The sequence below is a fragment of the Oncorhynchus kisutch genome, linkage group LG23, assembly GCF_002021735.2.
Source record: "Oncorhynchus kisutch isolate 150728-3 linkage group LG23, Okis_V2, whole genome shotgun sequence".
Lineage (NCBI taxonomy): Eukaryota > Metazoa > Chordata > Actinopteri > Salmoniformes > Salmonidae > Oncorhynchus > Oncorhynchus kisutch.
In genome coordinates, this window is record NC_034196.2 from 3,521,090 (window position 1) to 3,545,007 (window position 23,918).

General features: G+C 45.4%; 4 protein-coding genes across 4 annotated transcripts in view; 2 read left to right on the top strand and 2 right to left on the bottom strand.

Annotated features, from left to right (window-relative positions):
- Positions 1-8,692, top strand: part of LOC109868295 (integrin alpha-2) — a 43,208-nt gene extending 34,516 nt beyond the window's left edge. The window contains exons 19-29 of the mRNA XM_020457748.2: positions 1,653-1,738; positions 4,229-4,370; positions 4,475-4,567; positions 4,663-4,739; positions 4,846-5,032; positions 5,182-5,292; positions 6,382-6,492; positions 6,603-6,716; positions 6,831-6,920; positions 7,159-7,275; positions 7,478-8,692. Of these exons, the coding sequence (XP_020313337.2) occupies positions 1,653-1,738; positions 4,229-4,370; positions 4,475-4,567; positions 4,663-4,739; positions 4,846-5,032; positions 5,182-5,292; positions 6,382-6,492; positions 6,603-6,716; positions 6,831-6,920; positions 7,159-7,275; positions 7,478-7,570 (1,221 nt within the window). The 3' untranslated portion in view covers positions 7,571-8,692. The remainder of the gene's footprint in view (positions 1-1,652; positions 1,739-4,228; positions 4,371-4,474; positions 4,568-4,662; positions 4,740-4,845; positions 5,033-5,181; positions 5,293-6,381; positions 6,493-6,602; positions 6,717-6,830; positions 6,921-7,158; positions 7,276-7,477) is intronic.
- mocs2 (molybdenum cofactor synthesis 2) lies at positions 8,693-14,056 on the bottom strand. Its single transcript, XM_020457751.2, has 7 exons — positions 13,949-14,056; positions 13,683-13,804; positions 13,448-13,590; positions 13,116-13,263; positions 10,313-10,466; positions 10,031-10,154; positions 8,693-9,132 (listed from the first exon to the last, which is right to left on the bottom strand). Exons 1-3 carry the CDS (start codon positions 13,958-13,960, stop codon positions 13,464-13,466), a joined length of 261 nt encoding a protein of 86 aa, XP_020313340.1. The 5' UTR covers positions 13,961-14,056; the 3' UTR covers positions 8,693-9,132; positions 10,031-10,154; positions 10,313-10,466; positions 13,116-13,263; positions 13,448-13,463.
- On the bottom strand, positions 8,826-14,154 carry LOC109868297 (molybdopterin synthase catalytic subunit). The gene is made up of 7 exons (XM_031802858.1): positions 13,949-14,154; positions 13,683-13,804; positions 13,448-13,590; positions 13,116-13,263; positions 10,313-10,466; positions 10,031-10,154; positions 8,826-9,132 (listed from the first exon to the last, which is right to left on the bottom strand). Exons 4-7 carry the CDS (start codon positions 13,234-13,236, stop codon positions 9,064-9,066), a joined length of 468 nt encoding a protein of 155 aa, XP_031658718.1. The 5' UTR covers positions 13,237-13,263; positions 13,448-13,590; positions 13,683-13,804; positions 13,949-14,154; the 3' UTR covers positions 8,826-9,063.
- A 2,130-nt stretch (positions 14,155-16,284) lies between these two features.
- Positions 16,285-23,625, top strand: fstb (follistatin b). The gene is made up of 6 exons (XM_020458597.2): positions 16,285-16,505; positions 17,366-17,557; positions 17,756-17,974; positions 18,827-19,051; positions 20,813-21,043; positions 21,928-23,625. Exons 1-6 carry the CDS (start codon positions 16,412-16,414, stop codon positions 21,942-21,944), a joined length of 978 nt encoding a protein of 325 aa, XP_020314186.1. The 5' UTR covers positions 16,285-16,411; the 3' UTR covers positions 21,945-23,625.
- The last annotated feature ends 293 nt before the right edge of the window (positions 23,626-23,918 follow it).

Here is a 23,918-nt window from a genome sequence, read left to right on the forward strand (position 1 = left end):
AACCGGTGCCCTGGACTAACCGGTGCCCTGGACTAACCGGTGGACTAACCGGCGCCCTGGACTAACCGGTGCCCTGGACTAACCGGTGGACTAACTGGTGCCCTGGACTACCCGGTGCCCTGGACTAACCGGTGGACTAACCGGCGCCCTGGACTAACCGGTGGACTAACCGGTGCCCTGGACTAACCGGTGGACTAACCGGAGCCCTGGACTAACCGGAGCCCTGGACTAACCGGCACCCTGGACTAACCGGTGCCCTGGACTAACCGGTGCCCTGGACTAACCGGTGGACTAACTGGTGCCCTGGACTAACTGGCGCCCTGGACTAACCGGTGCCCTGGACTAACCGGTGGACTAACCGGTGCCCTGGACTAACCGGTGGACTAACCGGTGCCCTGGACTAACCGGTGCCCTCGACTAACCCCCTGGACTAACCGGTGCCCTGGACTAACCGGTGGACTAACCGGTGCCCTGGACTAACCGGTGCCCTGGACTAACCGGTGGACTAACCGGCGCCCTGGACTAACCGGTGGACTAACCGGTGCCCTGGACTAACCGGAGCCCTGGACTAACCGGAGCCCTGGACTAACCGGCACCCTGGACTAACCGGTGCCCTGGACTAACCGGTGCCCTGGACTAACCGGTGGACTAACTGGTGCCCTGGACTAACTGGCGCCCTGGACTAACCGGTGCCCTGGACTAACCGGTGGACTAACCGGTGCCCTGGACTAACCGGTGGACTAACCGGTGCCCTGGACTAACCGGTGCCCTCGACTAACCCCCTGGACTAACCGGTGCCCTGGACTAACCGGTGGACTAACCGGTGCCCTGGACTAACCGGTGCCCTGGACTAACCGGTGGACTAACCGGTGCCCTGGACTAACCGGAGCCCTGGACTAACCGGTGGACTAACCGGCGCCCTGGACTAACTGGTGCCCTGGACTAACCGGTGGACTAACCAGAGCCCTGGACTAACCGGCGCCCTGGACTAACCGGTGGACTAACCGGTGCCCTGGACTACCCGGTGCCCTGGACTAACCGGTGGACTAACCGGCGCCCTGGACTAACCGGTGCCCTGGACTAACCGGTGGACTAACCGGCGCCCTGGACTAACCGGTGCCCTGGACTAACCGGCGCCCTGGACTAACCGGTGGACTAACCGGTGCCCTGGACTACCCGGTGCCCTGGACTAACCGGTGGACTAACCGGCGCCCTGGACTAGCCGGTGCCCTGGACTAACCGGTGGACTAACCGGAGCCCTGGACTAACCGGAGCCCTGGACTAACCGGTGCCCTGGACTAACCTGTGGACTGACCGGTGGGACTAACCGGAGCCCTGGACTAACCGGTGCCCTGGACTAACCGGTGGACTAACCGGTGCCTTGGACTAACCGGTGCCCTGGACTAACCCGCATATTGACTCTGGTACTGGTACCCCCTGTATAAAGCCTCGCTATTGTTATCTTACTGCTGCTCTGTAATTATTTGTTACTTTTATTTGTTACTTGTTTTTTAGGTATTTTCTTAAAACTGCATTGTTGGTTAAGGGCTTGTAAGAAAGCAGTTCACTGTAAGGTCTACACCTGTTGTTTTCGGCGCATGTAACAAATACAATTTGATTTGATTTGATGTCGTGTGAACTCTTTACAACAGATCCCATTCTCCAAAGACTGTGGCTCTGACGATGTGTGTTTGAGTGACCTGCTCTTGAAGTTGAAGAAAGGAGAGATGATTCCCAGGTGAAATCTGACACTCTCTCAACCTAGCCTAGTAAAACCAGACTGAACACAGGGCTCAATGTTGAGCACAGCATTCAGTCTGGTTAAACCAGGCTACTCTCAACCTACACTGTTCCTCCAGAGCTCAGGAATAACAGACATGTCTCGTATTATGAGACAAGTGTTCCCATATGTTTTTCTATGGGAACAGACAAATAAGTCCTGTTCTGTTGGTCTGGTTTAGTGGGAATACACTTCCTCTATAAGTTGAATGACACAGACCGGGATTCAAACAAACCCCAATGTGCCGACATTGCACTGCACTTGACTTTCAGAAGCAATTTCCTTGACTTTCACAGAGACGGCATTTGCAGTAAACACTACAGATGCGGCTCAAACATAAATAACCTTTAAACAGTCAAATGCAGTGTGATTTGTTTGAATACCAGACGTTATTTGACAGACAGACTGACAGACAGACAGACAGACAGACAGACAGACAGACAGACAGACAGACAGACAGACAGACATACCCTCTCATGCCAGGTGGGGTACCCAGCTTTAGGGCAGAACCAAGAGGTAAGACAGACAGACAGACAGACAGACAGACAGACAGACAGACAGACAGACAGACAGACAGACAGACAGACAGACAGACAGACAGACAGACAGACAGACAGACAGACAGACAGACAGACAGACAGACAGACAGACAGACAGACAGACAGACAGACAGACAGACAGACAGACAGACAGACAGACAGACAGACAGACAGACAGACAGACAGACAGACAGACAGACAGACAGACAGACAGACAGACAGACAGACAGACAGACAGACAGACAGACAGACAGACAGACAGACAGACAGACAGACAGACAGACAGACAGACAGACAGACAGACAGACAGACAGACAGACAGACAGACAGACAGGACAGACAGACAGACAGACAGTACAGACAGACAGACAGACAGACAGACAGACAGACAGACAGACAGACAGACAGACAGACAGACAGACAGACAGACAGACAGACAGACAGACAGACAGACAGACAGACAGACAGACAGACAGACAGACAGACAGACAGACAGACAGACAGACAGACAGACAGACAGACAGACAGACAGACAGACAGACAGACAGACAGACAGACAGACAGACAGACAGACAGACAGACAGACAGACAGACAGACAGACAGACAGACAGACAGACAGACAGACAGACAGACAGACAGACAGACAGACAGACAGACAGACAGACAGACAGACAGACAGACAGACAGACAGACAGACAGACAGACAGACAGACAGACAGACAGACAGACAGACAGACAGACAGACAGACAGACAGACAGACAGACAGACAGACAGACAGACAGACAGACAGACAGACAGACAGACAGACAGACAGACAGACAGACAGACAGACAGACAGACAGACAGACAGACAGACAGACAGACAGACAGACAGACAGACAGACAGACAGACAGACAGACAGACAGACAGACAGACAGACAGACAGACAGACAGACAGACAGACAGACAGACAGACAGACAGACAGACAGACAGACAGACAGACAGACAGACAGACAGACAGACAGACAGACAGACAGACAGACAGACAGACAGACAGACAGACAGACAGACAGACAGACAGACAGACAGACAGACAGACAGACAGACAGACAGACAGACAGACAGACAGACAGACAGACAGACAGACAGACAGACAGACAGACAGACAGACAGACAGACAGACAGACAGACAGACAGACAGACAGACAGACAGACAGACAGACAGACAGACAGACAGACAGACAGACAGACAGACAGACAGACAGACAGACAGACAGACAGACAGACAGACAGACAGACAGACAGACAGACAGACAGACAGACAGACAGACAGACAGACAGACAGACAGACAGACAGACAGACAGACAGACAGACAGACAGACAGACAGACAGACAGACAGACAGACAGACAGACAGACAGACAGACAGACAGACAGACAGACAGACAGACAGACAGACAGACAGACAGACAGACAGACAGACAGACAGACAGACAGACAGACAGACAGACAGACAGACAGACAGACAGACAGACAGACAGACAGACAGACAGACAGACAGACAGACAGACAGACAGACAGACAGACAGACAGACAGACAGACAGACAGACAGACAGACAGACAGACAGACAGACAGACAGGGTCGTTATGAAAACACAGTAGACATACAGACACAAACGCACAGACAGCACCTCTTAAAGTGAGTAGTAAGGTCATAAACCTTGGCCAGTCAGAGGGACATATGTTATTTTCACTGCTCCAGTTAATGGTGACACCATATATGGCCCCATGAGATCTGTTCATAGATCCCCCATCAAACTGTGGTGTCTTCGTTCTACAGCATTTCATTTCCCCCATACAGGTAGAATTATACACTCTGACCCCCTCAGTCTTGTTCTGAGTAAAACGAGTGTTGTGTTTTGCAGCTCGTCTAGGATGCTGGTCAGCTTTAAGGACAAGAGGCTGTCCTTCACTGTGTCTGTGACCAACAAGAAGGAGAATGCGTACAACACCCAAGTCACGGCCACGTACTCCAAAAACCTCTTCTTCGCATCCATCAGTCCTCCAGTATGCATCAGCATCTTTGCTTTGTACACATACGCATACCCTAGAGGAGGGCTATTTTGATATTTATCAGTAAGCATTTACCCTAACGTTGTGTTTCATTTCAGAGTGATGGAACAGAGGTGAAGTGCACCTCCACCAAGGAGTCTCTTACCCTCTCATGCCAGGTGGGGTACCCAGCTTTAAGGCAGAACCAAGAGGTAAGACCTGACGCCTAAAGACACGACAGCCGTCGCGTGTGTAGGTCTCTGTCAGCCGGGGTTGCCGTTCCTTAACAATACACTGTTCCCTGCAGGTGACATTTGGAGTCAACTTTGACTTCAACCTGAATCAACTGCAGACCGAAGCCGACGTGAGCTTTGAAGCTCTAAGGTAGCACTTGTTTGCTCGTTCGTGTACCAACCACAGTTGATCATATAGTGTTCTCTGTTAGGACTCTGGGTCTTCTGTTGCACGGGCTTACTTCTCCTCTCTACAGTGACAGCACAGAGGCGAACCCGTCAGACAACCAGGCCTCTATCTCCGTCCCTGTCCACTATGACTCAGAGATCTCCCTCTCCAGGGAAGCCAATCTCAACTTCTATGTGGTTGACATGGACAATGAAGCAAAGACCGCAGTTAATACCTTCAATGACATCGGTCCTGAGTTCAAATTCTCTCTGAAGGTGAGAAATCATGCGCACACAGCTACACGGTCCTTTTAGTACTTTACAGTGTACACTGGTTTGCCAGTAAAATATTTCCTTTCCCCTTGTGGTAGAAATGGTAAGAGAAGTATGACGCGTCAATTAGAAGTGTCTTCTCTTCTGTTTAGGTCTCTACAGGGAACTTCCCAGTCAGTCTGGCCTACCTCACAGTCTCACTGCCCAGTGCTACAGCAAGAGGGAACCCATTGCTGTATGTGACAGGAGTCAAAACGGAACCTGTGGGTATAAATAACCAGTCAACCTGACTTGTCTCCAAATAACTAGCTTTGGCAGAGTTTGTGCCCCTCGTATTCTGTGTCAATAGTCTTTGCTGCCAGGTCCCGTGCCAGTGTTGTTTTGGAATACAGCTGGGTTGTGCTCAGGAGAGAGAAAACAGAGCGAAATAGATTACGCGCAACGCGGGGCTCTATTCAATCCGTAGTGCTGAAGATCTGCTTTAGAGCGCGATTGACCATTAAAGGCAATGTTCCCGCGGTTGGACACTGCATTCCCCGTTCCCGCGGTCGGACACTGCATTCCCCTTTTCCGCGGTCAGACACTGCATTCCCCTTTCCCGTGGTTGGACACTGCATTCCCCGTTCCCGCGGTCGGACACTGCATTCCCTTTCCCGCGGTCGGACACTGCATTCCCCGCGGTCGGACACTGCATTCCCCACGGTCGGACACTGCATTCCCGTTCCCGCGGTCGGACACTGCATTCCCCGCGGTCGGACACTGCATTCCCCGCAGTCGGACAATGCATTCCCCGCGGTCAGACACTGCATTCCCGTTCCCGCGGTCGGACACTGCATTCCCGTTCCTGCGGTCGGACACTGCATTCCCCGCGGTCGGACACTGCATTCCCAGTGAACGGTGCATATTACAGCTCAATCGGAAATGACCTTTACATTTTAACGTGTATCTTCCGCGATACTTCAGTCACGAACTCGTAGCCCGTAACAAAAAGGGAGACAACGTGGAGATCAAGGAATGACAAAAATATATTTATTCACTAAACTATAAACAAGTAACAATGGTGTGTGTAGTCAGTAGTGTAAGTGGTTGCGTGCATACATGCAATAATGAGGGATGTTGAATGGTGCCAAAGCAAACAAACAAACAAAACAGCCACGACCAGAATCTAACAGTGTGTCTGCGTGGAGAATGTCCCATTTCGCTGACGACCCTCCGCACCCCGGCATCCTATCAAGAGCAAAGAGAGAGAATTTGGCAGAGTGGGAGGGTCGTCGCAAGTGAAACAGATTGAATCCAGCCCGAGGATGTGCCACCTGACCAATACGAATACAAATGTTGTTGCTGTTCTGCAGGCTGGCGAAGTGAGCTGTGAAGTAACCAGCCTCGTCAACCCTCTGAAGATCAGTGAGAAGCCTTACACAGCATCCTTCTCCAAGGAGAACCTAATGGGCACAGAGGATCTGGTGCGTGTGTGTGTGTGTGTGTGTTCTTTTGACAGACAGAGACAAAGATAGAGTCACAGTGTATATCTGATGATCTGAATACATGTCCTATTGTTTTCTGATATTTCCAGAACTGTAAGACAGCCAAGTGCCAGCCTATGAAGTGTGTCCTGAAAGACATGGGGATAAAGAGCGATTTCTTCGTGAACGTGACCACGCGGATATGGAACGGTACCTTTGCTGCTGTACGTATAGATCGCACATTCATCTACTCCTCGTCATTTACATGCTTCTCCTCCTCCCATGGAGCGGCGTCCTCTCATTACCTCTTTCGTTCTCCTCGTCTTGTCTCTGAACAGTCATCCTTCCAGTCCACTGTGCTGACTGTGAGCACAGAGATAGAGACCTCCGAGCCTGAACTGCTGGTCGTCTCTCACAAGCACCTGACGGTACAGGACTAATACCTCAAAGACATTTGAATACAGCCTCACCTAATATCTTTGAAACCCAGAGAGAAGCTGTAAAAAACAACAACATTTAAGTGCCTTGTTTTTGTTGTTTTGTACAAGCTCTACACTGCCCTCTCCTGGATCTAGGATGAACAGAATATTAACAGCTACAAGACTTGTATTGCCTGACCGTTCGTAAGCGTGATACATCCCGCCTCCTGTCCTGTCCTGTCTGCAGGTTGGCGTCACCATCAGTAAACCTGGGGTGAAAGGAGAGGTGCCTGTAGGCGTTATTGCGGGCAGTGTGATTGGAGGCCTGCTTCTATTGGCTCTGGTCATTGGCCTGCTTTGGAAGGTATTGTATGCGTTCAGTCTTTTGTTGACTTTACTGCTGTAAAACTCTCTTCACAGCAGATGCTCTGAGCTTATCCTGCCAAGACCAAGAAGTACTACCATGTCATCTTTTATGTCTGTGTGTCTCTCTCCCTCTCCCTCTCTGTCTCTTCCTCTGTCTCTCTCTCTCTCTCTCTCTCTTTCTCTCTCTCCCTCTCCCCCAGTTTGGCTTCTTCCGGAGAAAGTACAAGCAGCTGATGCAGAACACTGAGGAGGATGAGGCAGAGACCGAGGCACTGGAGAACACAGCAGAGTGAGAACCAGGCACGGGAAAGAACCCATCTCGGGAACGACAATGTGCCTACAGACTGAGAACACATAATGACCAACGGACCACAACCACACACAAACAGTAACTGAACAAACATGAGTTGTACATACATATTGAGCCAAGGGCTTGTTAGTGGAAAGGGGCTGTCTGGTTGGGTTGGTGGCTTTAAAATGGTTTGGGTTGTGAAGTGAATGGAGTCTTTTGAGTGAGCAGAAAGACATTGGCCCTCTGACCATCAAACACATCCATACAAAGACCCCATTATGTCTGCCATCTTGGATCCTCTATAGGAAAGTAAATAATCTACGGTGCATTTTTTACTCGATGAATTCATACTTGGGTACTGGTTTATTTTTGTTAAGATAATTGTTGCTTTTAAGTCATAGGCCTATTGTTGGATAAGAAGCTTGTGTATAGTCATTTGTCATCTCTCTGGATGTTACTGTGCAATTTACTGTGCAATTGGTTGGAAAGCACAGAAGTATATTATAAATATCCTTTCAAATGGTTCTGGAAAATAGCCTACGCATAAGAGATTGTAGACAATCGGCATGGTTATCATATGTTGGCATTTGGCATGCTCAGCGTTTCCCTTTGCAATGGGAGGGGTTTGACATTCTGTTGATGCTGAGGCATCCTTTTTTTGTTTTTAAATGTGTGTGCCTAATAGCAACATTTGAACAGAATCCACAACCCTTCTTTCCTACTTTCACTGGTGCACTTCCTGCCTCAGAGTATCTCAGTCGCGGTTTTCCAGAGACAACACTGTATAGTTACTACCAGCCGTACAACTGTGAAGACACCGGCTTTAGAAAATACACTGTATTCAGATCAGATGACTTTAAAAATGTATAGTTACTACCAGCCGTACAACTGTGAAGACACCGGCTTTAGAAAATACACTGTATTCAGATCAGATGACTATAAAAATGGATGGATTTACTATCTATCAGAGCAAAAGGCCGTTTTTGAATGTGTAGAAAATGAGAATATTTATTGTGTGACTTAAATATGAAATATGTATCATTCAGATACATTATCATCCATTTAAAAAGTGTTTTACTTATTCCCTACACAGCGAAAGTAGAAATAAAATATTGGAAGCGTGTGCTGGTTCATTTGTTTATTTGTAAAGTTACTGTATCGTCATTGGGAGAAAAGCGAAGCTCGGTGTAAAGGTACGCGCAGTAGCAAAGACTAAACCCTCTGAGAGAATGTTTACGAGAGAAAATGTTGCACTGTTATTTTTCCAGATATATTTTCAATGGGTACATGCCACTTCTTTCCTGAACATTTTATAGCATTCAAACATTTGAATGTGTTGTATATATACTGATGGTACATTTTATTTCATTAAAACTTTATGTACATAAAGGTGTGACTGACTATATTTTTGGATGAGGGACAGCTTTAAAAAACGGATACAGTGTGTATTACCTAATATTTGGCATAAAAAAAGCTCCTAGATGAGGTTAGAGGTCAACTCTGGCATGTCCACTGGCACTCTTTGTTCTCTTTCCAACAGGACTCGTCAGCTTCATACACCTCCTACCAAAGACAGAAAACATCCCCCCAGCATTAGCTTCCTGTGGAACAAATTGCACTAATTCAAACTGTGTCTTCAGACAGGCTCTGCAGCCATGTGACTGAGTCACTTGACAATGATTAGCTTAGTTGTGGAAGTTCACACAACTCTTACTTAAAGTTAAACTTCGGGATTTTGGCAGTGAAGTGTAGTAATTGCATTGTTACTGCACAGGTATATGAGCAACTTAAAGTGTTTACTAAATGTATGTATGGGTACAATGTAGTACAGAATGGTCACGAGACATAGGGTAATCATTAAAGGGATACTTCAGAATTTTGGCAACGAACCCCTAATCTACTTCCCCAGAGTCAGATGAACTCGTGGATACCATTTGTATGTCTCTGCATCCAGTATGAAGGAAGTTAAGTGGTAGTTTTGCTAACCTGTGTTAGCGCAATGACTGGAAGCCTATGGTATCTACGAGTATGCTAACAGTTACCATAAGACTTCCAGCCATTGAGCTAACGCCAGTTAGCAATTGAGCTAACGCCAGTTAGCAATTGCGCTAACGCTAGTTAACAACTTCCGTCAAACGGCACACAGAGATAGCCAAAAAAATGGAATCCACGAGTTCATCTGACTCTGGGGAAGTAGATTAGGGGTTCGTTGCCAAAATTCTGAAGTATCCCTTTAATGATTACCCTATGTCTCGTGACCATTCTGTACTACATTGTACCCACACATACATTTAGTAAACACTTTTAAAAGAAGTTGAATCGATACCTGTGCAGTAACAATAACGACTACAGAAACAACATTGTGTTAATGTGTGTATTTCAGCAATATAATTAATATAATTAACAATAGGAAACCTTCTGCACTTCTCCGTCTCTAGCCACATGATCAGGTCCTGCTCACCTTCTTCCATATGGGCACGGTGGCTTTCAGGGTATCTATACAGTACTGCACTGCCTCCAGAGAGTCCCCCCGGTGAGGAGACGAGATGCCGATGATCACACTGGCCTCAGTCACAGGCACCACCCTGGAAAATAATAATAATAATAAATAATACACGTCTTATAGCATAGTTATCCTATAGTTAGTGTCACAGTTCCCCCACCCATAGTCCGACATACAGTAGTAACTAGTAGTAGTAGTAGTTTACCAGGAATGAGACAGTAAGAGATTTGTGAACCTCACCCCAGTCGATGATGAACACAGATGTGCCTGACAGTCGGCCATCTTGCCCTGATGTCAGTGTATATCTTCCTGAGTTCTGATTCGGCCATGGGGATGTAGGCTTCATACTCCAGCTGCATCACTTTCATCCCTTTAAAACTGTCCCTCGTCGTCCCTGAAATAATGAATCACAATCATCACTGGCATCATGGCCTCAGCCACTTGCTGAGATGGCAAGATGCAGTAGATGGTATAGAGTACAGTATGTACATATGAGATGAGTAATGTAGGGTATGTAAACATTATATAAAGTAGCATTGTTTAAAGTGGTTAGTGATACATTACATCAAGATGCAGTAGATGGTATAGAGTACAGTATGTACATATGAGATGAGTAATGTAGGGTACGTAAACATTATATAAAGTGCCATTGTTTAAAGTGGTTAGTGATACATTACATCAAGATGCAGTAGATGGTATAGAGTACAGTATGTACATATGAGATGAGTAATGTAGGGTATGTAAACATTATATAAAGTGGCATTGTTTAAAGTGGTTAGTGATACATTACATCAAGATGCAGTAGATGGTATAGAGTACAGTATGTACATATGAGATGAGTAATGTAGGGTACGTAAACATTGTTTAAAGTGGTTAGTGATACATGTATTACATCAAGATGGCAAGATGCAGTAGATGGTATAGAGTACAGTATATACATATGAGATGAGTAATGTAGGGTATGTAAACATTATATAAAGTGGCATTGTTTAAAGTGACTGGTGATATAGTTATTACATCCGATTTTTAATTATAAAAGTGGCCTGAGATTTGAGTCAGTATGTTGGCAGCAGCCACTCAACGTTAGTGATGGCTGTTTAACAGTCTGATGGCCTTGAGATAGAAGCTGTTTTTCAGTCTCTTGGTCCCAGTTTTGATGCACCTGTACTGACCTCACCTTCTGGATGATAGCGAGGTGAACAGGCAGTGGCTCGGGTGGTTGTTGTCCTTGATGATCTTTTTGGCCTTCCTGTGACATCGGGTTCTGGAGGGCAGGTAGTTTGCCCCCCGGTGATGCGTTGTGCAGACCTCACTACCCTCTGGAGAGCCTTGCGGTTGTGGGCGGAGCAGTTGCCGTACCAGGCGGTGATACAGCCCAACAGGATGCTTTCAATTGTGTATCTAAGTGTTTTCGGTGACAAGCCAAATTTCTTCAGCCTCCTGAGGTTGAAGAGGCGCTGTTGCACCTTCTTCACCACGCTGTCTGTGTGGGTGGACCGTTTTAGTTTGTCTGTGATGTGTACACCGAGGAACTTAAAACTTTCCACCTTCTCCACTACTGTCCCGTCAATGTGGAAAGGGAGGTGCTCCCTCTGCTGTTTCCTGAAGTCCACGATCATCTCCTTTGTTTTGTTGATGTTGAGTGTGAGGTTGTTTTTCTGACACCACACTCCGATGGCCCTCACCTCCTCCCTGTAGGCCGTCTCGTCATTGTTGGTAATCAAGCTTACCACTGTAGTGTCGTCTGCAAACTTCATGATTGAGTTGGAGGCGTGCATGGCCACGCAGTCGTGGGTGAACAGTGAGTACAGGAGAGGGCTGAGAACGCGCCCTTGTGGGGCCCCAGTGTTTAGGATCAGCGGGGTGGAGATGTTGTTGCCTACCCTCACCACCTGGGGACGGCCCGTCAGGAAGTCCAGTACCCAGTTGCACAGGGCGGGGTCGAGACCCAGGGTCTCGAGCTTAATGACGAGTTTGGAGGGTACTATGGTGTTAAATGCTGAGCTGTAGTCGATGAACAGCATTCTCACATAGGTATTCCTCTTGTCCAGATGGGTTAGGGCAGTGTGCAGTGTGGTTGCGATTGCATTGTCTGTGGACCTATTGGGGCGGTAAGCAAATTGGAGTGGGTCTAGGGTGTCAGGTAGGGTTGAGGTGATATGATCCTTGACTAGTCTCTCAAAGCACTTCATGATGACGGAAGTGAGTGCTACGGGGCGGTAGTCATTTAGCTCAGTTACCTTAGCTTTCTTGGGAACAGGAACAATGGTGGCCCTCTTGAAGCATGTGGGAACAGCAGACTGGGATCGGGATTGGTTGAATATGTCCGTAAACACACATGCCAGCTGGTCTGCGCATGCTCTGAGGCCGTCTGGACCTGCAGCCTTGCAGGGGTAACACGTTTAAATGTTTTACTCACGTCGGCTGCAGTGAAGGAGATCCCGCAGGTTTTGGTAGTGGGCCGTGTCAGTGGCACTGTATTGTCCTCAAAGCAAGCAAAGAATTTGTTTAGTTTGTCTGGGAGCAAGACGTCGGTGTCCGTGACGAGGCTGGTTTTCTTTTTGTAGTCCATGATAGTCTGTAGACCGTGTCTGAGCAGCTGAATTGCGACCCCACTTTGTCTCTATACTGACGCTTAGCTTGTTTGATTGCCTTGCGGAGGGAATAGCTGCACTGTTTGTATTCGGTCATGTTTCTGGTCGCCTTGCCATGATTAAAAGCAGTGGTTCGCGCTTTCAGTTTTGCGCGAATGCCTCCATCAATCCACGGTTTCCGGTTGGAGAAGGGTTTAATAGTTGCCGTGGGTACAACATCACCAATGCACTTGCTAATAAACTAGCTCACCGAATCAGCGTATGCATCAATGTTGTTGTCTGAGGCTATCTGGATCTCACAGGTTACTCAGTCAATGCTGCTTAATCATCCTTACTTTAAACAGAAATATCCATGACACCTTACATTGGTCAGTAAAACAGTGAGTGTTCTGATAAAACAGTAGACATAACACAGTAGTTGAGCTGAGCTGTGTGTAGTCCCTACCCACCTATGAAGATGGAGATGGCTCCACAGGAAGGGCAGGTGACAGAGTCTGACACTGTGTCCACAGAGAGTTTGTCATGTGTCAGTTTAACGAGATCCCTGGGATCCCCTTCCGCCTCAGCCATCTGGGTTAGGAATGAGGGATGAGGACTCTAAAAGAAGCAGACATTTGACATTCAATTGAAATTGGTGGAGATTGTGAAAAAGTAGTCTAATTTACCGCAAGGGACACGAATCTGAACCTAAAGGCAAAGTAATTCAAAAGGACAATACTGCATATGCAATATGAATTTGTCTTCCATGATTAAGAGAGTAAATGTTCATTCATTTTTTTACCTAAATTATGTTTGATTTATCCTCCACTTAACGGCGGAATAACAGCAACCTCATCCCCATCCCTAAGGCTCACACGCACGTCACCAAGGGCCAGGTACTCCTGTCGCACAGCCAAAACAACTGAATCGCGAACAGCAGATAGTCTTGGGAATAAAGAAAATACATTACATTAATAAAGTAACGAGTTAAATGACTAAGATATCTTCTAATTGAACTTGTAGGGTCTCATATTTACCTGGGGTGTCTGCTGACAAGGTCTTGCCACAGCTCGACGGTCGTCAGTTCTGAGGCGACCCTGATCGTCTCCGATTTGAGTCCCGTCAGCTCGGCACTTTTGGCGAAATAGAACACTGACACCTATTGAACACGTAAAAACACACACATTGCTGTAGGCCTAACTTTGACAGATACGAAGACACTGACAGTTCAGAATAATATTGAAATAATTCTGCATCCCACTTGTTTTATTTTTGGCAAATACAAACCGCCAACTGCGCTTACCTCGATAGTCATGGATTAAGTTGTATCCGCAACATTGATAAATTAATGTAGACTACTATGTTACTACTGCAGGACTCCAGACCCGTAGACTACCAAGGGAGAATCTCAATTGCAACATCCGGGCGTCCTCTCTCCTCGCCTACTTCTCAAAACCCATTGGATGAGATAGCCATAGATCCCGCCCCTCTGAGCTTCTCCTCCAATGAGTTCTGAGAAGGAGGCAGAAGCGAGACCGCGAGGTAATATCAATTGAGATTTCCCATGCATATCTAAGTTTACACTCACTCCTCCTTGCAGTCAGCTGACTAGAAGGCAGGAAATAGGTGGAGCGTACATTCACTCCAAAACTAACAGACAGGCCACCAGATGTCCCCATAACACATTACAAATGTAGGCTAGACCCAAAGAAAAAAAATCTAAAACCACATTTCCCCCCCTATCATTCACAGCTGTTATGCCATACTCTCTACTTCTACGTCTCTCTGGTATTGCTATTTGAGGTTTAACCTATGTAAACTAGTACGAATATGTATCGGTTGCAAAAGGTTGTAAATGTCAAATTAACCATTTAAAGGGGCAATCTACAGTTGCCATATCCATTTTTGGACTTAGAAATTAATGATATGTACCAATTGATCCTTGAAGAATATAAACGTATAATTGCCTCGTGAGCTTAGTTCAACTGTCGTACCCCATCAGGACCCACAATGTAAGCTTGTTTACTCAAATGTTTGTAAACAAAGTAAATGTAAACAAGCACTGTATAGCCTCAAATTATGATTAATATAATGTTGATATCGATGTTGATATCATGGATGGGAAAAGGCCTTGCATCCACAGCAGCTGTCTCTTAATTTGAGAGTGGTTACATTTCTCCAGCCCCATAGAAATATAAAGAGATTCTCCAGCTTTAACCTTGAATGCAACGTGAGATGCTCCCTGTAGACCCGTTGAGACATATGGGGAAGATCCATATACAAGCAACACCAAGGCTGTTCAACGGGCAGCTAAACTTTGGTTAACGAATTACGTTTATCTTTAAAAGCCTCTTTGGAGACGGGATTGGACAGCCTATATTTATATATTTGACCCCAGCGAATGAGGGCCAAACAACTGTCCAATCTATTATTGGAATGGTGGTATTCTAACAGCTATTATTATCATCTGTTAGTCGCTATCTATTCACACTGCAATGGAGCACTTAAAAAGATTAACGCATCAAAACTGGAGCTGAGGCCGCAGCCTATGCTTGGGGGTACTAGCCCACTGGAAAATAATTCTGCCCATTCCAGTAACTCTTTCTGCATTTGTATTTCTCGCTTGACAAGAAATCACTCTTGTAATATTTTTTTGTACAAGTATCTGTACAGTTCATGACGCAGGTAGCCTACAATTGATGAAATCTGAATACAAAGGTGCGAGTTCCATCATTAAAGCCTGCACGTTTTGGACTTCTAACCTCTTTTAAACCTTGTGTGTTTGAGCTACAGACTTCCGGGTTGTACCATTGGATTGGTATACTTCTTCCACATCTGTCGATGCCAACCATTAGTCTGTGTGATTTAACAGGGGCTGAGATAGAGCGGTGTTTGAGAGAGTCCTGAAGGCGCCGGTGGCTTGGTCTTTTTACAAAAATGTATGTAGAGTCTGAATGATTTGAGCTGCAAACCATTCAAATCTATTCATGAAAAGATTATACTCTCACTACCACCTGTTTCGCTCTATGACGCTACACAATAGTGATGAGAAAATAAGGGGTTCTTCTACATAGAAGATCACAGAAAATCTCAGGACATAATGTCTATAATACTGTAATAAGCTCACATAGTTACTGTCACAAACTCAAACTCCACACAGTATACACAAAGCATTGATATTCATTCATACATTTTTATCAGGTATTTGCTTTGGCAGACCTTATTCTTGTATTGACATTTGAACAACTCATGAATGCAACTACTTATATCAAATTGTTTTGTGTTCTACTTGTAGCTATGGTTGTCCTTAATAAAAAGGTAAAACACTTCATTGCGAGGCTAAATCTAAGGGCTAGACATGCAGATAAATGAAAGTCAGATAAAAGAAAATCCGATATTTTCTGGGATTTCGGGACTGATATTAATGCCCTCTCTGGTCAACATTGTGGTCTTGCCACGCACCTCCACCGTCAGTACTCCTGCCCCCAAAGCAGTCTTTAATGCACGCTCAATATTGAGTTGCTCTTCAGTAGACTACCTGATGAAGGGGAAGCTATAATAAAATATATCTCTCTCTCCACCCCCCACCAATTTGAAGACCGCCCACTTCAGATATTTTGCTTGAGGAGACCCCTTTAAAGATTTAAAAAGAGAGACGGAGTCAGACAGTTTGACAGTCACTCACTGAGGGTTGGCATTACGTGCGCACAGACACAACTTCTTCGCTGCGCGTCTAGTCGCTCACGCCAGTCCGCCTTCTGTCCTCATGTTTAGGATGCTACAAACACCGCAGCTCCGCCAAGGCGTCATTGCGCTTTTCATGTGGTTCACTCACTTTATGGAGGACCACAAAGTCCAGGGTGAGTATGCTATGATTAATTATGTGATATGGCATAACTTTTTAAGGTCTAGTTGTAGGCGACATTCGTCATTGGTGCATCAGTCCATGTGAACCTTCATTCAACCTAGTGACATATAGTAGTGTCTTATCTCATACAACATGGAAAGGCGACTGCATAGGTGTGTGACTGAGTTAAATTTTTGCTTCTGACTTTCTGGACTGAATTCAGTTGTAGTTATGTACTTTCATGTTTTTTGCACTTCCAAATGACCACATTTACTAAGAAAACGCGGTACCAAGCTCAGTAAATGCATCTTTCAAATACGTCATAAGAACATATGGGTGATTTTGTATTAAACGATTGGTGATTGTGTCTGAAACAAAAGATGTTGGCTCTAATGGAGTTCATGGCAAAATGCTATGGCCATAAAATTACGCGTGGATAGTCTGAAGAAGGAATCTATTGCACATGGAGATTGGTCAACATGACTCCCTATACCTTTACAAGTGGGTCAATGCCCTGCTAGCTGAGCTGAGACAGATGGACTGGTGAGTCCCAAGGAGGAGTTACGCGCGGCTCCTCTCGTGCGTCCTTTGGTGAAATCCCGCTGCGTTGGGATTTATTGGTCTTTACGCAATCAGACACATTTGGCACAGCCTGTATTGTAGAACTTTGCTCTAAACACACACACACACACACCCACACACCCACACACACCACACACACACACACACACTTTTTTGCTTAGAGCAAAGTTCTAGGGTGCTATAGGGGGAAATGTGGTGTTGTTTACGCTGTAGCCTGCTCAAATAAGGCTCTACTTTACCGTTATACCTGTGATATGAGACGTTAACTGGACATGGGCTGTCTCTCTCCAGCCGGTAACTGCTGGTTGCAGCAGGGTAAGAACGGCCGGTGCCAGGTGCTCTACATGTCCGGGATGACCCGGGAGGACTGCTGCCGGAGTGGCCGTCTGGGCACGGCCTGGACCGAGGAAGACGTGCCCAACAGCACGCTGTTCCGGTGGATGATCTTCAATGGAGGTGCGCCTAATTGCATACCTTGTAAAGGTGAGTGAAAGTGTGTGGTAATGATGAATGTCCTCATTGCAAGCGGTGCAACACTATTCTGGAAACCTGGTGGAACTTCTTGCAAAAAAAACATCTGTCCTTATATCAGACGGACCCATTATGTATGATGACCGGTTCCTCCATCCGTCCATCCATCCCATCCATCCACCCAACCATCCATCCATCCATCCATTTCAGAAACATGTGACAGTGTCGACTGTGGTCCTGGGAAGAGATGCAAGATGAACAAGAGGAACAAGCCTAGGTGTGTGTGTGCTCCGGACTGCTCCAACGTCACAGGGCAGGGGTCCGTCTGTGGGTCCGATGGAAAGTCCTACAGGGACGAGTGCACCATGCTCAGGGCCCGATGCAGAAACCATCCCAACCTGGAGGTCCAGTACCACGGGCGCTGCCGCAGTAAGTCCCTCTCAGGATTAGGGTAGCAAAATTCGGGAAACTTTGCCAAAATTCTTACGTTTTCCAGATACAGTATCCCAGTTGTAGGATCCCTCCCTGCTTACTCCCTCTTGATCCTGGGAATTTTTGGAAACGTTTCAGGAATTTTGCAACCCAGCCAGTTCATTAATACAGGGTCAAATGAGGACATGCTCTCACTCTTCAGTGAGGAACTTTCAGCCAGATTCAGCTTCCATTTCCAGTCTTTCACTTATATGTATTATTTCGGAAACAATTGTCTGACTTGTGAGACTATACCAGGTTTAGGTTAAAAGACTGTTTCCCCATGTATGGCACAAGGGGCATACTGTACTTACTGTTTATGACCTGGCGGCAGTAGACTAGGCATTACTAGGCTCCCTGCCTAAAGTGGGCCAGGATTCACTCACTGGTAGACGGTGCACACACTTCAGAGTGTGTGAGGCTGAGTATCAACTATTGTAGACTGGTGTACCAACCTGATTCTCAGCACATGTTCTGGTGCATGGGCATAGAAACAGCTGGTTTAGACAACTTTAGAGTATTGCAGGTCCAAAAAAAGACCAGAAGTGTGAGGCGAAGTCTGTCATCTGACTTCACACATAGGCTAAGTCAAGCTTGGGCAGTAAGGACAGCTTATATATTACTGCTCCATAGCAGCCAAGGGAAAACAAACATCACATGTGAGTGAATATGTGGCGTGATCTGAGATTGGTGAAGTGAAATGATCTAATTGTGTGTAATTGAATGGTTCACGTGTCATGAACAGTGTCACATTAGTCAGTCATGCCTCTGAATGTTTCTGTGTTTCTGTGTGCGTGTTTCCATCCACAGAGACATGTCATGGTGTCCGCTGTCCCGGTAGCGCGTCGTGTGTCGTGGACCAGACGAATAACGCCTACTGTGTGACATGTAATCACCAGTGTCCAGAGGTGACGTCACCAGACCAGTACCTGTGTGGGAACGATGGTGTTGTTTACGCCAGCTCCTGCCACCTGAGGAGAGCCACGTGCATCTTGGGAAGGTCCATTGGTGTGGCCTACGAAGGGAAATGCATTGGTAACTACTAGAGCGCCGATATGTGGAGTTGTACGTGAAGTTGAGACATCAGTTGTCGAATGGAGTTTGGACACACCTGCTCATTCTAGGGTTTTTCTTTATTTTGACCATTTTCTACATTGTAGAATAATAGTGAGAACATCAAAACTATGAAATAGCACATATGGAATCATGTAGTAACCAAGAAAGTATTAAACAAATCAAAATATATTTTATATTTGAGATTCTTCAAAGTAGCCACCCTTTGCCTTGATGACAGCTTTGCATACTCTTGGCATTCTCTCAACCAGCTTCATGAGGTAGTCACCTGGAATGCATTTCAATTAACAGGTATTCCCTGTTAAAAGTTAATTAGTGGAATTTCTTTCCTTCTTAATGCATTTGAGCCAATCAGCTGACAGTCAATCATTACTTTAAGAGAAGATGGTCAGTCAATCTGGAAAATGTCAAGAACTTTGAATGTTTCTTTAAGTGCAGTCACAAAAAACCTTCAAGCGCTATGATGAAACTGGCTCTCATGAGGACCGCCACAGGAAAGGAAGACCAGGAGTTACCTCTGCTGCAGCCCAAATAAATTCTTCACAGAGTTCAAGTAACGGTTACATTTCAACATCAACTGTTCAGAGGAGACTGTGTGAATCAGATCTTCATTGTCGAATTGCTGTAAAGAAACCACTACCAAAGGATTCCAGTAATAAGAAGAGAGTTGCTTGAGCCAAGAAACACGAGCAATGGACATTAGACCAGTTGAAATCTGTCCTTTGGTCTGATGAGTCCAAATTTGATATCTTTGGTTCCAACCGCCATGTGTTTGTGAGACGTAGAGTAGGTGAACGGATGATCTCCGCATGTGTGGTTCCCACCGTGAAGCATGGAGGAGGAAGTGTGATGGTGTAGGATTTTTTTGCTGGTGACACTGTCTGTGATTTATTTAGAATTCAAGGCACACTTAACCAGCATGGCTACCACAGCATTCTGCAACGATGCACCATCCCATCTGGTTTGCGCTTAGTGGGACTATCATTTGTTTTTCAACAGGACAATGACCCAACACACCTTCAGGCTGTGTAAGGGCTATTTGACCAAGAAGGAGAGTGATGGAGCGCTGTATCAGATGACCTGGCCTCGACAATCACCTGACCTCAACCCAATTGAGATGGTTTGGGATGAGTTGGAGCGCAGAGTGAAGGAAAAGCAGCCAACAAGGGCTCAGCATATGTGGAAACTCCTTCAAGGCTGTTGGAGAAGCCTTCCAGGTGAAGCTGGTTGAGAGAAGGCCAAGAGTGTGCAAAGCTGTCATCAAGGCAAAGGGTGGCTATTTGAAGAATCTAAAATCTATTTAGATTTGTTTGACACTTTCTGGTTACTACATGATTCCATATGTGTTATTTCCTAGTTTTGATGTTTTCACTAATATTCTACAATGTAGAAAAATAGTTGTAAAAAATAATAATACTTGAATGAGTGGGTGTGTCCAAGCTTTTGACTGGTATTGTAGATTGATGAAGATTTTCGTGCTTTGATCTGCCAAGCTTTCGGTCACAAAGACCTTTGTCAGATTATACTGGAGTAGTAGGTCTACTAAGCATCAGAAAATGTGTCTGTTCTGTCCGTTCTAATTCACACAGGCAGGGCATTAAGTCTATTGGCGCCATCACCAGAATCATGCTGTCTGTTTGAGTCAGAAAATGGATCTGCACTGGCCTGGGCCTGTGAGGGAGTGTAACAATAGTGTCTGATGCTCTCTGTGTGCGTCTCCAGACGCCAGGTCATGCGAGGATATTGTGTGTCGGGGAGCAAAGAGTTGTCTGTGGGATGAAGCGAGTGGCCGCGGACGCTGCTCCGTGTGTGATGAAGCGTGTCCAGAAAGTCGGCATGCCGAGAGTGTGTGCGCCAGTGACAACAACACCTATCCCAGCGAGTGTTCCATGAGGCAGGCCGCCTGTGCTCAGCAGCGCCTCCTGGAGGTCAAACACTCAGGATCCTGCAACTGTAAGTACACGGTTGCATTTCAAACGGCACCCTATTCCCTATATAGTGCACTACTTTCGACCAGAGCCCATTGGCACCCTATTCCCTATACAGTGCACTACTTTCGACCAGAGCGACGCATCCATTGAGAACGTAGGAGAAAGTGGCTCCAACTCCAATACATGCGTTTCGCCAGTCAGTTTACCCAAATGTTTACCCAAGGTCATCATTGAGGGGAAAATCCTAAGTACCATCAATGCGTTACTAAGTTAACATTTGACTTAAGTGGAAGTTGGGATAAAAATAACTGCAACCCATCCCTCATCCTATTTTCACAATGTGATGTTATGTTAAAGTTGTCTTAGTGTGCCGATTGTGGCAAAGTCACTTGCTTGTACAAGTCTGATAGTGCAGTCTTTATCTTAGCCTGGGAAGGAGGTTAGATACAATGTAAAGGCAAACCTTATGACCAACCACCTCATAAATGGACTGTTATTCTATTGTTCCCGTGATGTTTGATTAATTCAAAACATGGATGAATGTCTCTCAGTGTATCCCATCCCATAAATACCACAATGCCTTGTATTTCTCCTGTAAACAGTAAACAGTAATGTTGCTGGGATTAAATGATTTCAGCATGTGGATTATGAGGACTGGGTTTTGGATGGTTTGTTTTTTGGATGGGGTTTTGACTACATCTGCCTGTGGATGTTTGTTATGAAGATAAATATTTTTAAAGGGCAAATACCACACTAACAGGGTGGTCCTTCGCAGAAATGGGATAGGTCCCAGTCCCGTCTTGTGCATCAGCTGAAAGCAGAGTTTCACAACGCAGAAATGAAGTTGTATTATACTGTATTGTAAGAATGAGTATATGAGCTCGGTTCTGTTCTCTCTATTTTCAGGTTTAAACCAGGTTTAAACCACTGAGCCAACTAACCCTCATACACCACCACTGCCCAGCCCAGCCCAGCCCAGCCCAGCCCAGCCAACACCCCAGCGTCTCAGCCTCCCAGGACCCAGCTTCTATGATAACCAGAATCACCTTGCTTCATGTCCCATGCGGGAGGAGAAGACCGCCAGTGAGTCAAGTCAAGGAAAAGAAGCTAAATGTTGCAGTGAGATTCTGTGCCGTTGTCATGTTCACTGATGCAACAGCAAGTGAACCGTTTTGTTCTTCCATTTAGTCATCAGACACGGAACTTTGAGGAAGAGGAGGATGAAGAGGAGGAAAAAGAGCAGGAATACTAGGAATTTCCTCCATCAATACGTCCTCCAACACAGACCGGATGATAAACATTCATAATAGCTGAACAGTGTTTCAGTTCAGCCACAGAATACTGTTCATACTGTACATAAAGTGTATGATTATTTATTGTGCTGAACCCAGTTTCCCCAGATGCATCTTAAGGCTAAGATCCTATGGTTCTAACCACCAACTTAGCCTTCAGATGCTTTTGGGAAACCGGACCTATAGGAAGAGAAGAGGAACTAAGCAATCGTATATTTCGAAACGTCTGTGCGTTGGTTTACTTGTATGTATTTATATATTTTGTTTATTATTATTTATACATTTACAGTGTCAGTCTGTCTTACTGTGTATACCCTTTTGTCTCTCGCATTTTATCCAAAGAGAAAGTGTATTATTTATTTGAGGTGCAATGCTACCCACATTGATGTTCTTCTCATGTAAACTCCTGTAATGAAATTCTCTTATCTGAGCTGTACACATCCGCTTGTCGTCGGGCAAAGATTTGGATTTTTCCCCATCTTACCGTGTCCCTCCATTGTGAAATGTTGGCTAGCTAGTTGTGTGTGTTCCAGTTTATTTTATTGAGAACCTTTTTGCTCACTGATGTATATACACCCTTGTGAGAGAAAGGCCCTGGTTTTGTTTACAACTCAAAGCTGACGAAAATGGCTTTGTCTAGTTTTGGTTAAACAAAAGTTACCCGTCCTAGTCCCAGTCCAGTGCATACCAATACTTTTAGTCAAATAGTCTCTTTCCCGTCAGAAATGTTATAGCTTTTGTGCATTATGGGGAAGAGGATGGAGATACTGTGACTGAAACAATGTATGTATTATGTTTTATACAACATCGGAGTAGGATTTAATTTCATTTTTGAGTTGACAATATTTTTGTTTTTCATATTTCATAATGTGCCATTTGATACTCTCGTTCACTTTGATTTGCCAATGTTTTTCAGTGCAGTCAATCTTTGAATGACATCACTCCCTCTGAGCCAAGTAAATGCAATTTACCACACAATGTTCATCACATACAATATATCACACTTAAGCATGTTGTTTTTCCTCACACTTTTGGGGGATATTCATATGACTTAACTGCTGCGGTAAATTTACTACCTGTTTGTCCAAAACAGAAATCTGTTTTCAGAAGATAACAGCTGCTAAATATACAGTGGGGATAAACATCGATGAATAAACCCTGGTCTATTTTGTTATATTATGTTGAATAGAGATTCAGTCATAAATATATAGTTTTGTATTTTTTATGTGAATGTTAAATGTACATAATAGCTATTATGATGATATTTGTACAGTGCAAGAGAATAAAGAATAAAATCATTTTTTCCCTCAAACTTTTTGTGCTTTGTCTACCATTTACACACGACACAAAGCAAATACCTACCTTTCCTCTCCTGTCTACTCAATCCAGTCCAGTGTTCTACATCACCATCAGATTTGCATTAATACAATCACAGCCAGTCAGTCATTTTCTCTCCTCAGTCCTCAACTACCTGAGTGTTATCTGTTACTTGTGCTGAAGAACCACATAGATAGATACTGTATTTATCTCCATGTGCAGGACAGAACTGTGTCACTCAGTCACAGCCATATTTAAACTGGTAGATTAAACTTGTGGCTGATCGAC